Genomic DNA, 13802 nt, shown 5'->3' with positions numbered 1-13802 from the left:
ATAGTTTTGTTTTACTTTGAAAACGTTGAGGCATTGCAGTTCATGTTTGAGGCTATTCTGGTCATAAAAGATTGCTGCGGGGGTGAGCTGTGTTGGTCCGGGTTTGAGTAGTCCGAGAGGAACGGCGTCGTTTATAAGGTGACAATCGCGCCATTTTTAACAGCAAAGATTAGCCTTGGGTTCCTTATCTCTCTCCCATCTGGTATTTTTGGTTTCAAATTCAAGAATTTCTGGATTTCGATGAGAGAATTGATTTGAGAGCGTGTTGATCATTCAACATGTACTCGTTGATTTCAACGCCTCTTTGCAACTTTGGCGTTTCAAAGTTTCCTTTACCTACTTCTTTCAATTTCAGTTACAACAACAATCCCCGGTTTCTCAGCTGCAGAAAAGCCCTGCAAATACATGCCAATGCGGCAAATGAAGTAGATAGACAGATTGAAACTGTTCAGGAAGAACCCAAAGAAGAAAACTTAGAAGCTGAACCCCAAAATGAAAGCAACAACATCTCCAGTACTTCCTCCCCTTCCACTGCACCTCTTGACAAGGACCTCAAAAAGGTAGGATTTTGACGTATGGTCTATCTTTACATGGAAAATTGGTTGATTTTGGAATTACAGGCTGATTTTGAGGATGTCCATATATTATAATTGAAAACAGGTGCTTCAGAAGACTGCTGCAACCTTTGCACCAAGGGCTTCCACAGCTACTAAAAACCCTGCTGTGCCTGGAACTGCCTTGTATACTGTTTTTGAGGTTCAAGGTTATGTCTCAATGTTGTTGGGTGGAGCTTTATCTTTCAATCTCATATTTCCATCAAATGAACCTGACATATGGAGATTGATGGGGATGTGGTCTATTTGGATGTTCAGTGAGTTAAACTACCCTAATCCCTTAAAGCTTTTAATTAATTTACTGCATATTCTGGTTCAAGGGTTTCAGTAAATGCATTGAAACTTTTGCAGTGAATCATCTATTGCATGTCCAACAAACTACAATATTCAGTTACTACTTACTAATGCCCATTTCTTTACAGCAATTCCCTCCCTTCGAGCCCGAGACTGCTCAAAGAATGAAAAAGAAGCTCTTAATTATCTCTTTCTCATCGTCCCATTGCTCAATGTTACAATCCCTTTCTTTTGGAAGTCTTTTGCAATCGTCTGGTCTGCTGACACCATAGCCTTCTTTGCCATGTATGCCTGGAAGGTACTTTTACCCATGGATGATCTCCTACCTTTTTTAGTATTACACAATTACTGTCTGTGAGCATTTTTCTTATTGAATCGATATGTACTTCCTACAGGTTGGATGGCTACAGAAAACAGAGTAGGAATTAATTGCACTGGCATGTGATTGGATCATGGAGCTATTATTCTTAAATGATCCCCAGTTTCGAACCCAGGATGCATGCGAGATACAAAATTCCTCCAATCTGATTATTGCGGTAACTCACAACCAGAATGAAGATTATTCATGATTAACATGGCAGGGGGTGGTTGTTTCATCTGAGCAAGACTCAAATAGATATCTCTTAGAAATGCAATTAAAAACGGATACCGATTCATCTATATTCTTGGGGTCTTGGCTGTTTTTCTTTTTTCTTTTGAAATTTAAGCTTCAAAGTTGTTTCTCAGGAATTTTATGTGTACACTCAGAAGTCCATTTGGAGAATCTACGGATTGAAATTTCTGAATTTCTTCAATGTCTTCTTTTGGCATGTAAACTGATAAACCTGTGAAATTGTCACGGTACGTTTGTAGTTATCGTATATGAATAGATGTCACAGGAGAATACTAGATGCCGTTAGGTATGCATTTCTCTATTCCAGCATGAAACAGATACCCCACTAGGCAGAGCCCAAGGGGATGCTGCTATCGCTAGGTCATTGTAATTTGATAGCATAACAATGGTAAGTAGGATGATGGTTTTGGCAGAGGTAGCAACAGAGGCCGCCGTGGACACCTTTCACTATTGAGTTTTCATGGACTCAATTAACAGCATTACATGTAAAACCTATACCTTGCAAGTTAAACCTGGTGAAGCCGAAGAAGACAGAATTACCATCACCAAGGATTCATTCTCAAGAATTCATGAAAAGCATCAAAAGAAAAGGATGAAATGAATGTCATATATGCTACACAAATTTTTGTCAGAATTTGAGTCAGTAGTTACAAGATGTCTCGTATTAGAATACAGAAGCTGACATCTAAACAAGCACCTTATTATGTGGTAAAAATCACAACCGAAAAAGAAAAGAATAATTGGAAACACACTGGAGAATCGAAACATGATGCATTGATATTTATGGTGTCTACTCTAGGTATCTGTATCCATCAACAACCACATGCCAAACTCCATAGTGCACTATATTAGAAGGAACATCAGTCTCCGCCTAGGTATGGCTGAAAAAACGAAGGTGGATTCTGGTAAGTGGTCAATGATGATACATATAAAGCTTATGATAAAAATAACACTCAAGCAATGAAACACATAGAATAAGAAAGAATAGGAAGGAGAAAATGCATCTACGGCAGTGATGCACATTATAATCCAGCCAACTACAGCTAGTCATTATTTCTGCAAAGGATTTTAATGAGATCCAGCCACAATGGCCAATTGGGGCAAGTCAGCAACAATGTTCTTAGACCACCAGAAGTCTACATACTTCTATGTTATATGTATTTCCTAAATGAAACCAAAATTGTCACATCATCCTAACTTCAGACACTAGGACTTACCAAAACCATGTCTTTTGTTATGTGTCGCTATGCAAAATATGAGACAACATGGTTAAGGCAGTCTGTGACATTCAATTAAGAAAGGCAGAGATAGTCCATCCATCTGTTTCAGCTTAACAGAAAGTTTACCTTTTAAATATTGCATCCACCTTCTCCACATAATGATCTGATTTGAGAAAACCAAGAATTTCTACTGTGGAACTGTATCTGAACCTGACTAACTGTTTTATACGTACTCATCATCACTATCCTCATACTCAGAATCAGACTCATCGCTTCTTGGTTCCATCAGTGAATTCATGTCAAAAGAAGGCATCATTTCCATCTCCTCCATCTCAATGGTGTCATAGTTCATCCGTTCCTTAAATTTCTCATCAGAGCAGTTAAGAAGCCACGAAAGAGAACATTTAAAACCCCTCTTTGCAATAATCTTGTGTCTAGGCTTTATAGTAGACTCAAGACTATAAGTAAATAATGCGGGGAAAGCAACCAAATCATCAATTGGCCTCTGCATTTCCATTTGAAAGTAATCAAAGCTAAGTTTCATGATGTCAAGATTCAAAGCAAGCACTTGGGGACATCCCACAACCATGTCCCTCACTTGTTGCAAGGAAATACCACAATCCTTTAGGAAATCCACATGCTTCACCATAGAAGTATTACTGAGGCTCACAACCTGAGGCATTTTCTCCACAACGGTCCCAAAATCCTCAGGACCCAAATCAGTAATTGATTGAAGCAAACTCCTTTGACCAAGAAGCTTTGGTATAAGATCAATTCCTAGAATTTCAGGATACTGTGCTATTATAGATGGAAGTGATGCTTTTCTAACATTGAACTCAAGAAGGGATTCAACATTTGGTTTGACCCTCTCCTCCAATCCAAACCCAAGGATGTGAGGCCTCTTCTCTATCAATCTAGCTACAGCTAACCTTGGAATACCCAAGCCTTGAAGATACTCCACAAATGGCTTGATCACACGGCCTACTCGCATCCCCAGAATTTCAGGGTATCTAGTTAAGACCCCTCCAACTTCCCTTCTTGACACCCCAATGCCAACTAAATAAGCCACCGATGTGCTCATGGTTCCCTCGAGCTTGAATCCCAGGACTTCTGGATATCTCTCAAGGACCCGAGGAATATCATTAGGCTTGATATCCAACCCTTGAAGATACTTTACTACTGGGGCAAGGTCAACAACAACACTTGCATGGAGAACTTGTGGATATCTTCTCAAAAACTCTGTGAAGGTGGATTTTCTAACACCCAATTTCCCCAAATAGTCAAGCACAGGAATCATGTTCTTTTTCACGCTACAACCAAGAACAAGTGGATAATTGTTGATGTCTTCAATAGTAAGCCCCAGTTTATGAAGAAAATCTATACGTTCCTGCATAACCTCAACTGTGACAGGAAGTTCTAGCCCATCTAGCTCATCAGGAATTATACCAAGTCCCCTCAGAAACTCATAAACCTTGGCACGATTTGCTATCCTCTCTTTCTTCATCTCCAACAAACTAGGGCGACTATACAAGGACGAGGAATCGCCTTGTTTCCGACCCAAACGAACACTTTTTGGCTTTGATGCAGATGAACTCACAGATGTAGACGCAAAGGTTCTATCAGCAACGGAGCACTGAACCCTTGTAATCAATCCAAAATTCCTCTCATAGTTTCTTGGGATTCTAAGAGTTGATGTCCAAGTTAATTTGGGTTTATGGAAGGTAAGAGCAGGTAATTCTGAATGTACGAGCAAAAAACTAGGTTTTGTAATGCCAGCATAGCTTCTGATCTTCATAATTTCACAGTTCACACTGGTAGGAAAGATACAACACAGAACAGCAGACCAAATAAATTACAATTTCCAAGAAGCAAGGAAAATCAACTCTAAAAAATTTCTAAAAAATGGGTATTTTAGATGTTAAGAAGAAAATGAATTTATACAATGAGACCTCAGAAAAGGTTATATAGTTACAAGCAAAATTAAGAAATTTCTACTTTTAAGCGCTTGGGCGGAAACCCAAGACGCTAAAATGGCAATTAGGCGTCATTTCAGTAAAAAAATACCATCATTTTTATCCAGACTCCTACACCAAAGAAAAAGACAAAGCAGACCAAGAAGAAGAAATAGAAGCTAAAGCATCTACCTTTCTCGAATTAAAGACACTAAATTAGCTAATACTCCAAATTTCACAGCTCCTAAATCTTGTTTTTGACTAGTCTATTATTTTTTCAGCAGCTAGCTTATCACTTTCAGTAAGAACGTACTCCAATATCAAAAGAAACAGTAAAGGAAAAAATCAATATGAAGAATAACCTGCTCAGAATATTAGCCGTAGACAACCGTTGCCGCCTTGCCGGTGGCCGGAGAAGGGTGGAACAGTGTGGGTGAAGCCTAGAAGTGAAGCCTCGTGTTTCGAAGTGCGGCAAGGGGTGACTGGTAAGGACGTGGGGGTATATCAAATTTAGAACTGGTAGATTTTTTTCCCCCTCAGTTGCACTAGTTTTGTTTCTTTTCTGTTGCTTTTCCTACGTGGCGCACTCCGATGACATGGCAGAACAGATATACTGTAGCTCTAGCCCATTTAAAGGTAAACTCTTACCTCTTTTTTATTTTTCGAACATGCCTGAATAGGCTTTTTCATCTGCATTTTCACCATTTCATTTCTACTTAAAATATTTACTTTGAATTTTAAATTTAACCAAGGATTAGGAATTTTTGAGGGAGGGAAGTAATCCAATTTGTGTGGCCCAATATTATGCACAACAATTTATTTCTATTTTCTACATTTATAGATTTTTTTAAAAAATTTATATTTGATATATTGTTAGTATATAAATTTTGAATTTATATTTAATACATAGTCAGTGTATAGCTTCTATCTCATCAAAATATGTCACCTCGTTAATAAAGTATAATAAAAAACTTTAAGAACTTAAAATTAAATATTAAAAAGTTTATAATAACTAATTAAACAAAAAATAAAATATTTTCACTTTTCTATCTCTCAACCCTTCTTTTTCTTTGCTTTCCTTTTCCCTTTAACTCCACCATTTTCTTCTTCCGTTAAAATTAAATTTTGTAAAATTATGCAACTTCAAGAGTAATTTTAAATTATTTTATTATTTTTTTAAAACTCTAAAAAAGATTGAGGAAACATACTTTTCAAAAAAGAAGATTGAGAAAACAAGATTTAAATTAATAAATCTTATTAATAGAATTTTATTAAGTCAATAATTTTGCTTCTAAGTAGCGTGATTAAGTCAAAATTTTTTCTTTTCCTATAAGCTATATCTCACCCCACTTTGTTGTCGTGTTGCAAACGGAAATTCACTTTCACTAAAATACGTTGATTTTGAAACCTTTTCTAAAAAGGTTGGTAACACCTCATCTAAAAATGGACTGATTTTCATTTAAAATCTTGAAAATGTGAAATTTAGTTAAAAATTAAAATGATTATGTAATATATACTGAATAATGATTTTGGTTCAAATACCAAAAAAGATGTAATTTGATTTAACATCTCAAATTTAAACTTATTAGCATTTTAGATTTTAATAAAATGATTAAATAACACTTCAAAAGAATTTTGATTTTGATAGAAATTTAAAGTTTTATGATTGTATTCAATGAAAAGAAACCCTAATGCCTGTGAAAAAAAAAATAATTTTTGACTTAATCTTGTTATTTAGAAGTAAAATTGTTAACTTATAAGGTTATGCTAATAGCATTTATTTATTTGAATTTTGTTTCCTCCATCTCTCTTTTTGAGGTTGCAAAAGAATAATAAAAGAATATAAAAATTACTTTTAAAATTATAAAATTTTGTAAAATCTAATTTTAATGAAAAAAATGATACAGTTGGAGAGAGATGAAAAACAAGAAAAAGAAGGATGAAGAGATAGAAAAGAGAAAATATTTTATTTATTATTTAGTTAATCATTATAAATTTTTTAATATTTAATTTTAAGTTTAGAAGTTTTTTTATTTTACTTATACTATACATTGTCATTGCATCAAATATAAATTCATAAATTTTATATACTATTAGCGGATCAAATATTTTTATATCAGTAATAAATAATTTAAAAGTTAAAAACTCTCAAAAATAAAAATTTATAATTTTAAAAATATTTATTTTAAAAAACTTTTAAATTTTTACCTTTATATATTTATGAAATCAAAATCACACTTTGTGATTAAATAATAATATATAAATATAAATACTATAGAATGGCATTTGTTTATATAAAAAAAAAAGAGTATGCAAGGACATTATATTAAATATAAAACATTTCTTTTAAATTATGATAGGGTTCTAACTTTTGTTGACCTTTAAAAAAGATTGTGTACGAAAAGGAAATGCTACTTATTTCCCATTAACTTAGACTATTCCTTATTAAAAAACAAAATTTTATTTCGGTGGCAGTTTAGAAGATTTGTAAGAAGAAAAGTCTAGATCCACCATTTTCAGAACCAGAAAGGAGATGGTCCGGTGGCCTTGTTTCGTTTCCTTCTTTTTAACCCTCCTTTTATTCTGGCAAACCCTTGAAGCTTCTCCATGCCCCATCAATGGTCAGTTTTGCCTTGTTTCTAAAGACTGATGGGCAGTTTAAATGATTGTTGACCACCGACAACTTATAGGCAGTATCTTTGAATGGATTTTTTTATGCAGGGTTTCCTCTGGTAAGGAACATTAGCGAGCTTCCACAGGGTAGCTATGGAATTAAAGGTTTATCCCATACAACTCTTGTAGGTTCTGTCTTGCATGGGATGAAAGAAGTAAGCTATTCACTTTCACTAAAACTCTGTTTGAGTTGAAGACGTTGGCTTGTCTCTCTTCTTTAGGTTTTCTAACAATCGTTTTCTTTGTTCTTCTTTTTTTTTTTTGTGGGATTCATTCCACAGATCGAGATATGGCTTGAAACATTTTCGCCAGGAGCACGCACGCCAATCCACAGGCATGCTTGTGAAGAAGTTTTTGTTGTCCTCAGAGGGAGTGGCACTCTGTTTCTTGCCTCACCTTCAGATGAAAACAAGTCCCCCGGAAAGCCAAAAGAGTATTTTATCTTTCCAAACAGCACATATCATATCCCTGTCGATGATGTTCACCAGGTAAACTTAGACCATTATACGACCAATAATGTCCAACAATGTCCCTTTTCCAATTCCCAGGATTATGAAAGAGCAGGGAAGCTTTCAGCTTGTTATAGATAGGCATGCTCATAGTTATATAAGGGGAAGAAAGAACACTTTCTTCTATGGAAAATTGGCAATCTAGCTAGAGCCTGTATGGTTGTTCTTCACTGCCTGATGAATAATGTTTATGATCCCCACTGCAGGTATGCAATACAAATGAACATGAGGATTTGCAAGTTCTTGTAATAATATCTCGCCCTCCTATGAAAGCGTAAGCAAGTTTTCTTCTCCAGTCCTTTACCAAAATTCCTGAACATGCATCTTTTTTATTTTCATATTTCATTATCAATTTAGTGTAGACTGCATTCACTTTTCCCGGAATCTCCAGATCATTAAACTTGGCCATATTACTGTCAGTATATAGTATTCAATTCTCCTTTTTATGGATAGGATGTCCTTGGCCTTCATTACTTATTTTCCTTGTTCCTCTGCTGATTTCAAGTTTCTTTCATCCTTTTTTTAACAAAGGCTGAGCTGAGGAAATAGTTGTTCTCTTTGCTTCGCCTTTCAGGTTTGTGTATGAGGACTGGTCCATGCCTCATTCCGCAGCAAGGTTGCTGTTTCCCATGCCTTGGGATGAACAATGTCGTCAATCACCGCAGAAAGATAAGCTTTAATGTTTAAGCCACCCCTTCAGACTCTTGTATTGAACGGCCTTCCCGCTTGGGGCCATTAATTCTGTGGCTGGACTTTTACATGTTCTAAGTCTGCAAACTACTCAAAAATGAATCTGCAAACCATTATATTGGTGGTCGAAGTAGAAGCTTAGATCTTTATATTTTGCTTTGAATTTCAATGTTTACAAAACCTCCATCTTCTCAATCTAGTACTGTTTTCATTATCAAACATATTGCTAGATTTATAGCCCTTGCTCTGTGACAAAATATCACATGGAAATAGTGCTATAATTAACCATGTTTTTCCTCGATAAAAATATTAGACAAGTTTACGAATTATCTCAATTAAAAAAAAACTCAAAAATGTTTTTATCTTTTTGTTATACTCAAATAAATTCTTATATTTTATTATTTTTATTTGAATAAATTCTTGTTGTTGCTTTTATGATTAGTATCTTTTCACTGATTACAAAATAACATGATTTTTTGAACCTAACAAAATTGACTAAATAGAATAATCATGTCTTGAATGAAAACCTTTTTTTACTTAACCAATTTCGTTGAGTCAAAAAAGTCTGTGTCAACATTCATATATGCAAAATATATTAGTTAGCCATAGATGTTAAGGGCACTTGATACAAGTAACATTTTCCAATCAACATAAGAAGTTATTTGGTATGAATTATAGCATAAAACTGATTTAAGTACAACAAAAAAATAAATTTTATTTAATAGAAAAATTCAAGGAAGTTGTTAATAATTTGGATTCACCCTTTTCTTTTTAAAAGCTTAAAATTAATAAAACTTCAACTTATGCTTCATTTAAATATCTACAGGGAAGAACCAAAAAGAAAACAATTTTTCTTTTTTTTTGGTGTATTTTCAAAATTAAAAGTTATTTCATATGATGAAAAGCTATCATTAGCTCAAAAGTTATGTCACGAAAAGTGACATAATGTGTCTATTAGATATAGATATGTTTTCATGTGAATAGTTATGTCTCTTGAAAAATGACATCCAAAAGTTAAGAAATATGTTGAAAAGACACCATTGCTCAAAAGTTAAAGTAAAAAGTTATTGTTTCAAGTTATAACTCAAAAATTATAATTTATGGGATGAATAGTTATCTATTTATAAGATGACTATTGAAACAATAACTATATTTAAAAGTTATGTTGGCAAAAATGTAAAGATGCTTTTTAGACAAAGAGGTGTCTTTATGAAAAGATTGTGTCCTTAAAGAAAAGACACTTGGAAGCCTATATAAAGGGCTTGTTGCCAACTATTTTTGACATACCAAAAATTTAGAGAAAAAGCAAGAGCAAGATAAGTGTTGTGTTCTCATAACATAAACACTAAAGTTCCCATCATCTACAAGATATTTTGAATTCCTTATAATCTACTTGCTGCAGAAAGTTGGTTCTAAGGCCAAACAACTTTGCAAACCCTCGGGTGTATTTAGCGGTCTACTTCGTAAGTGCAATACGAAAGTTAGACGTTGGCTTCATTGTATCCTTGAGACTATTCGCAGTATTCCCCTTTACATACCAAATGGTGGGGGTGAAATAAGTCTTAAAGATAAACGTCTATTTGAAAGGCTCACCTTGAAGTCAATTTTGCCTATTCTTGAATACCGTATAAAAAGCCCCGTTCGCACCAACAATTTTAAGACTTATTTTCGTAGTATTCAAAATGGCTTCACTCAAAGAGATGGCTACCAACATTGTCAAGTTAGATCGCTTTGATGGAGGAGACTTCATTTGATGGCAAAAAAATATGCGCTTCTTCCTCACAACACTCAAAGTCGCTTATGTTCTAGATACACCACGACCAAGTGAAAAAGATGGTGAAGAATCCGTGGAAAGAACTCGTTTGAGGCAAAAATGGGATAATGATGACTATATTTGCTTGGGACACTTTCTTAATGGAATGTCGGATGCATTGTTCGATGCATACCAGAACGAGACTAATGCATAGCAACTTTGGGACAAGTTGGAAGCAAGATACATGGCGGAAGATGCAAGCAGCAAAAAATTCCTGGTTAGTCGTTTCAATAACTATAAAATGATTGATAATCGTTCTGTTATGGAACAATTGCATGAGCTTGAACGCATTCTCAATAGCTTTAAGCAATATGGTCTTAAAATGGATGAAGCTATTGTGGTTTCTTCAATAATTGATAAGCTTCCCCCTCCATGGAGAGACATAAAGAAATTCCTAAAACAAAAAAAGGAAGATATGTTTTTCGAGGACTTTGGTAATCATCTTCGAATAGAATAAGATTATCGCAAACAAGAAAAAGTCAAGCAAGATGAAAAAGAAAAATATTCTAATGAGAAGAATCTTGAGACTTCAAAGGTCCATGTGATGGAACACAAACCATCAAACAAGCCAATCTTATGCAACAAAAGAAAACATTCCGTGGGTATGAATGACAAAAGTCATAAGTTCAAAAGGAACAGAAATGGGCCATGTTTTCATTGTAACAAACTTGGTCACTTTAAGGCAGAATGTAGACTTTTGAAAAGCAAGACACAAGGTGTGAACAACCACAAGTTTGTGTTTATGATTTCTGAAGTCAATCTTCTCCAAGATTATGGAGCATAGTGGATTGACACTAGTGCAACTAATCATGTATGCAACAACAAAAGTTTCGTCAAGACTTTGGAAGAAGTTAATGATGGAAACGTGTTATACATGGGAAATTCCTCCACTACACAAGTGAAAGGAAAATGCATTGTGGAACTTATGTTCACTTCTGGAAAGATACTTGTACTAAACAATGTCTTTTATGTACCGAAAGTAAGAAAGAATCTTGTGTCAGGTGGCTTGTTAAATAAGTATGGCTTCAAATTAATATTTGAAGCGAATAAATTCATCTTTACAAAAGGTGAACAATATGTGGGAAGTGGATATTATTGTGAAAACATGTTCAAGCTCAATACTAATAAGAATGTTACTAGTTCTACTTATATTGTTGCATCGTTTAATGTTCATGATTGTAAAGCAATCCTAACTAATCTATGGCATAATAGATTAGGTCATGTTCATTATAGAAGAATGCATGATATGGCTAAATTAGAATTAATACCCAACATTGATGAAAATAATGATATGTGCAAGACATGCATGGTCACTAAAATCACAAGAAATTCATTTCCTAAGGTAGAAAGAAATACAAAATTACTTGCATTAATACATTCTGATGTTTGTGACATGCATAGTACTCCTTCTATCGGTGGAAAGAAATACTTCGTAACATTTATTAATGACTTCTCTAGATATTGCTATGTTTACTTATTGCATACTAAAAATGAAGCAATGGAGAAATTTAGAATTTATAAAAGAGAAGTTGAATTGTGTTGTGAATTGTTTATTAAATGTTTACGAAGTGATAGGGGAGGTGAATATTATGATTCCAAGTATTTTGAGTCCATTGGAATTATTCATTAGACTACCGCTCTATACACACCGGAACAAAATGGTGTAGCAGAACGTAAGAATCGAGTTCTTACAAAAATGGTCAATGTTTTGCTTTCTAATTCAGGTTTGGGAAAAGGATTTTGGGGCGAAGCCTTATTAAAGGCTTGCCATATACTAAATAGAATCCCAAACAAAAAGAGTAAAACTACTCCTTATAAACTATGGAAAGGACGAAAGCCAAACCTTAATTATTTAAGAGTTTGGGGATGTCGAGCCATAGTAAGAGTTCTAGAGCCAAAGAAAAGGAAATTGGGTGAAAAAGGAATTGAATGCATATTTATAAGATATGCTAAACATAATAAAGCATATCGTTTCATGGTGATAGAGTCTAATGATTCATCTTTCGTTAATACGATCATAGAATCAAGGGACGCTATCTTTGATGAAACAAAATTCAATTCAATTCCAAGACCCAAGGAACAAGTAATAAAGAGTGATAGTTTCTTAGAAAATGACGAGAAAACGATCGAGCTTCGGAGAAGTAAAAGAATTAGAAAAGCAAAGACATATGGATCCGATTTCCTTATATACTTAGTAGAAAGTACAAGAGAGGAAACATGTGAATACCTACCTTACTACTTTAATGTAGAAGGTGAAGGTGATCCTCAAACTTATGAGGAGGCAATGAAGTCTCGAGATGCTTCATTTTGGAGAAAAGCAATACAAGAAGAGATTGACTCAATAATGGGAAACAAAACATGAAAATTGGTAAACCTTCCACCAGGTTCCAAGCCAATAGGTTGTAAATGGATTTTCAAAAAGAAAATGAAAGTTGATGGAACTGTGGAAAAGTTTAAAGCAAGGCTAATGGCAAAAGGCTTTAAACAAAAGGAAGGTGTTGATTATTTTGATACATATGCATCGGTAGCAAGAATAGCTACAATTAGAGTGCTTATGGCACTTACATCTATAAATAAGATGGTAATTCACCAAATGGATGTTAAAACAACATTCTTAAATGGTGAGTTAAATGAAGAGGTGTCAAGCCTAGCCCTAAATTATTTGTCAGGTCATACATATAGTTGACATCATGCTTGTGTACTAGAATATCTCGGTAAAATAGGTAAAAGTCGGTATTGTACTTGAAAGTATAACTGAGTTGATTTATACCTCGAACTAATTAAAATAGGAATTTTAAGATGAAATTTCAAATTTCACAGTTTAGGGATTTCTCAAAACAGTGATTCGGAGTTCGAAGTCCAGTTTGGAGTCAATCGGGAGAATTGACCGATTAGGGACAAAATGCGGCCATTTTATCATTTAAGGACAAAACAGGAAATTTTAAAAGAAAATTTTGGTAACAATTGATCAAGATTAATTATTTAGATTATTTAGAACATAATTGGAGTTTGAGGAGTGAGAAATTTTTAATTCTCGGTATTTTTGGAGTATAAGGGTAAAACGGTAATTTTATCATACCGAGGGTAAAATGGTAATTTTGCACCACCAACACTTTTCAAATTTGTGGAATTTAATTATGGTGGGAATGGATAAAGATGGAATAAAGGTGTGGTGGAAAATAAAAATGAAAAGTCAAAATTAAAAAAAAACGGGCCAATGACATGATGCCACGTGTCATGTCTTTTTTAATTTATTATTTTTCCTTTTTAAAGGCACAAAAACCAGCCCATCTCCCACCCCATGGTCGGCCAATACCAGCAAGAAGAGAGAGAAAATAAAAACCAAACCCTAGAGAGAGAAAATCGAAGAAAAAGTGTGAATTTTCAAAGAAATTAAGTGAAAAATGTAAGATTTTTCAATTAA

General features: G+C 34.2%; 3 protein-coding genes across 3 annotated transcripts; 2 read left to right on the top strand and 1 right to left on the bottom strand.

Annotated features, from left to right (window-relative positions):
* LOC18613423 lies at positions 158 to 1798 on the top strand. Its single transcript, XM_007050644.2, has 4 exons — positions 158 to 560; positions 661 to 871; positions 1037 to 1206; positions 1304 to 1798. The coding sequence occupies exons 1-4, from the start codon at positions 279 to 281 to the stop codon at positions 1328 to 1330; spliced, it is 690 nt and encodes a 229-aa protein (XP_007050706.2). The 5' UTR covers positions 158 to 278; the 3' UTR covers positions 1331 to 1798.
* On the bottom strand, positions 2103 to 5188 carry LOC18613422 (transcription termination factor MTERF4, chloroplastic). The gene is made up of 3 exons (XM_007050642.2): positions 5056 to 5188; positions 2868 to 4552; positions 2103 to 2402 (listed from the first exon to the last, which is right to left on the bottom strand). The coding sequence occupies exon 2, from the start codon at positions 4534 to 4536 to the stop codon at positions 2965 to 2967; it is 1572 nt and encodes a 523-aa protein (XP_007050704.2). The 5' UTR covers positions 4537 to 4552; positions 5056 to 5188; the 3' UTR covers positions 2103 to 2402; positions 2868 to 2964.
* Positions 7088 to 8786, top strand: LOC18613421 (auxin-binding protein T85). The gene is made up of 5 exons (XM_007050641.2): positions 7088 to 7314; positions 7415 to 7521; positions 7648 to 7854; positions 8082 to 8149; positions 8450 to 8786. The coding sequence occupies exons 1-5, from the start codon at positions 7227 to 7229 to the stop codon at positions 8553 to 8555; spliced, it is 576 nt and encodes a 191-aa protein (XP_007050703.2). The 5' UTR covers positions 7088 to 7226; the 3' UTR covers positions 8556 to 8786.

The sequence above is a fragment of the Theobroma cacao genome, chromosome 1 (assembly GCF_000208745.1).
Source record: "Theobroma cacao cultivar B97-61/B2 chromosome 1, Criollo_cocoa_genome_V2, whole genome shotgun sequence".
Lineage (NCBI taxonomy): Eukaryota > Viridiplantae > Streptophyta > Magnoliopsida > Malvales > Malvaceae > Theobroma > Theobroma cacao.
The sequence above is the reverse complement of the archived record's forward strand: the minus strand, read 5'-3'. Positions and strand labels throughout refer to the sequence as shown.

Bases quoted from the DNA above. Each gene is read 5' to 3' on its own strand.
- LOC18613423 (XM_007050644.2), top strand. From the start codon at position 279: ATGTACTCGTTGATTTCAACGCCTCTTTGCAACTTTGGCGTTTCAAAG. The intron at 561-660 runs GTAGGATTTTGA...AATTGAAAACAG, and splicing joins TTGACAAGGACCTCAAAAAG to GTGCTTCAGAAGACTGCTGC. The intron at 1,207-1,303 runs GTACTTTTACCC...TACTTCCTACAG, and splicing joins TTGCCATGTATGCCTGGAAG to GTTGGATGGCTACAGAAAAC.
- LOC18613422 (XM_007050642.2), bottom strand. From the start codon at position 4,536: ATGAAGATCAGAAGCTATGCTGGCATTACAAAACCTAGTTTTTTGCTC.
- LOC18613421 (XM_007050641.2), top strand. From the start codon at position 7,227: ATGGTCCGGTGGCCTTGTTTCGTTTCCTTCTTTTTAACCCTCCTTTTA. The intron at 7,315-7,414 runs GTCAGTTTTGCC...TTTTTTATGCAG, and splicing joins TTCTCCATGCCCCATCAATG to GGTTTCCTCTGGTAAGGAAC. The intron at 7,522-7,647 runs GTAAGCTATTCA...TTCATTCCACAG, and splicing joins TCTTGCATGGGATGAAAGAA to ATCGAGATATGGCTTGAAAC.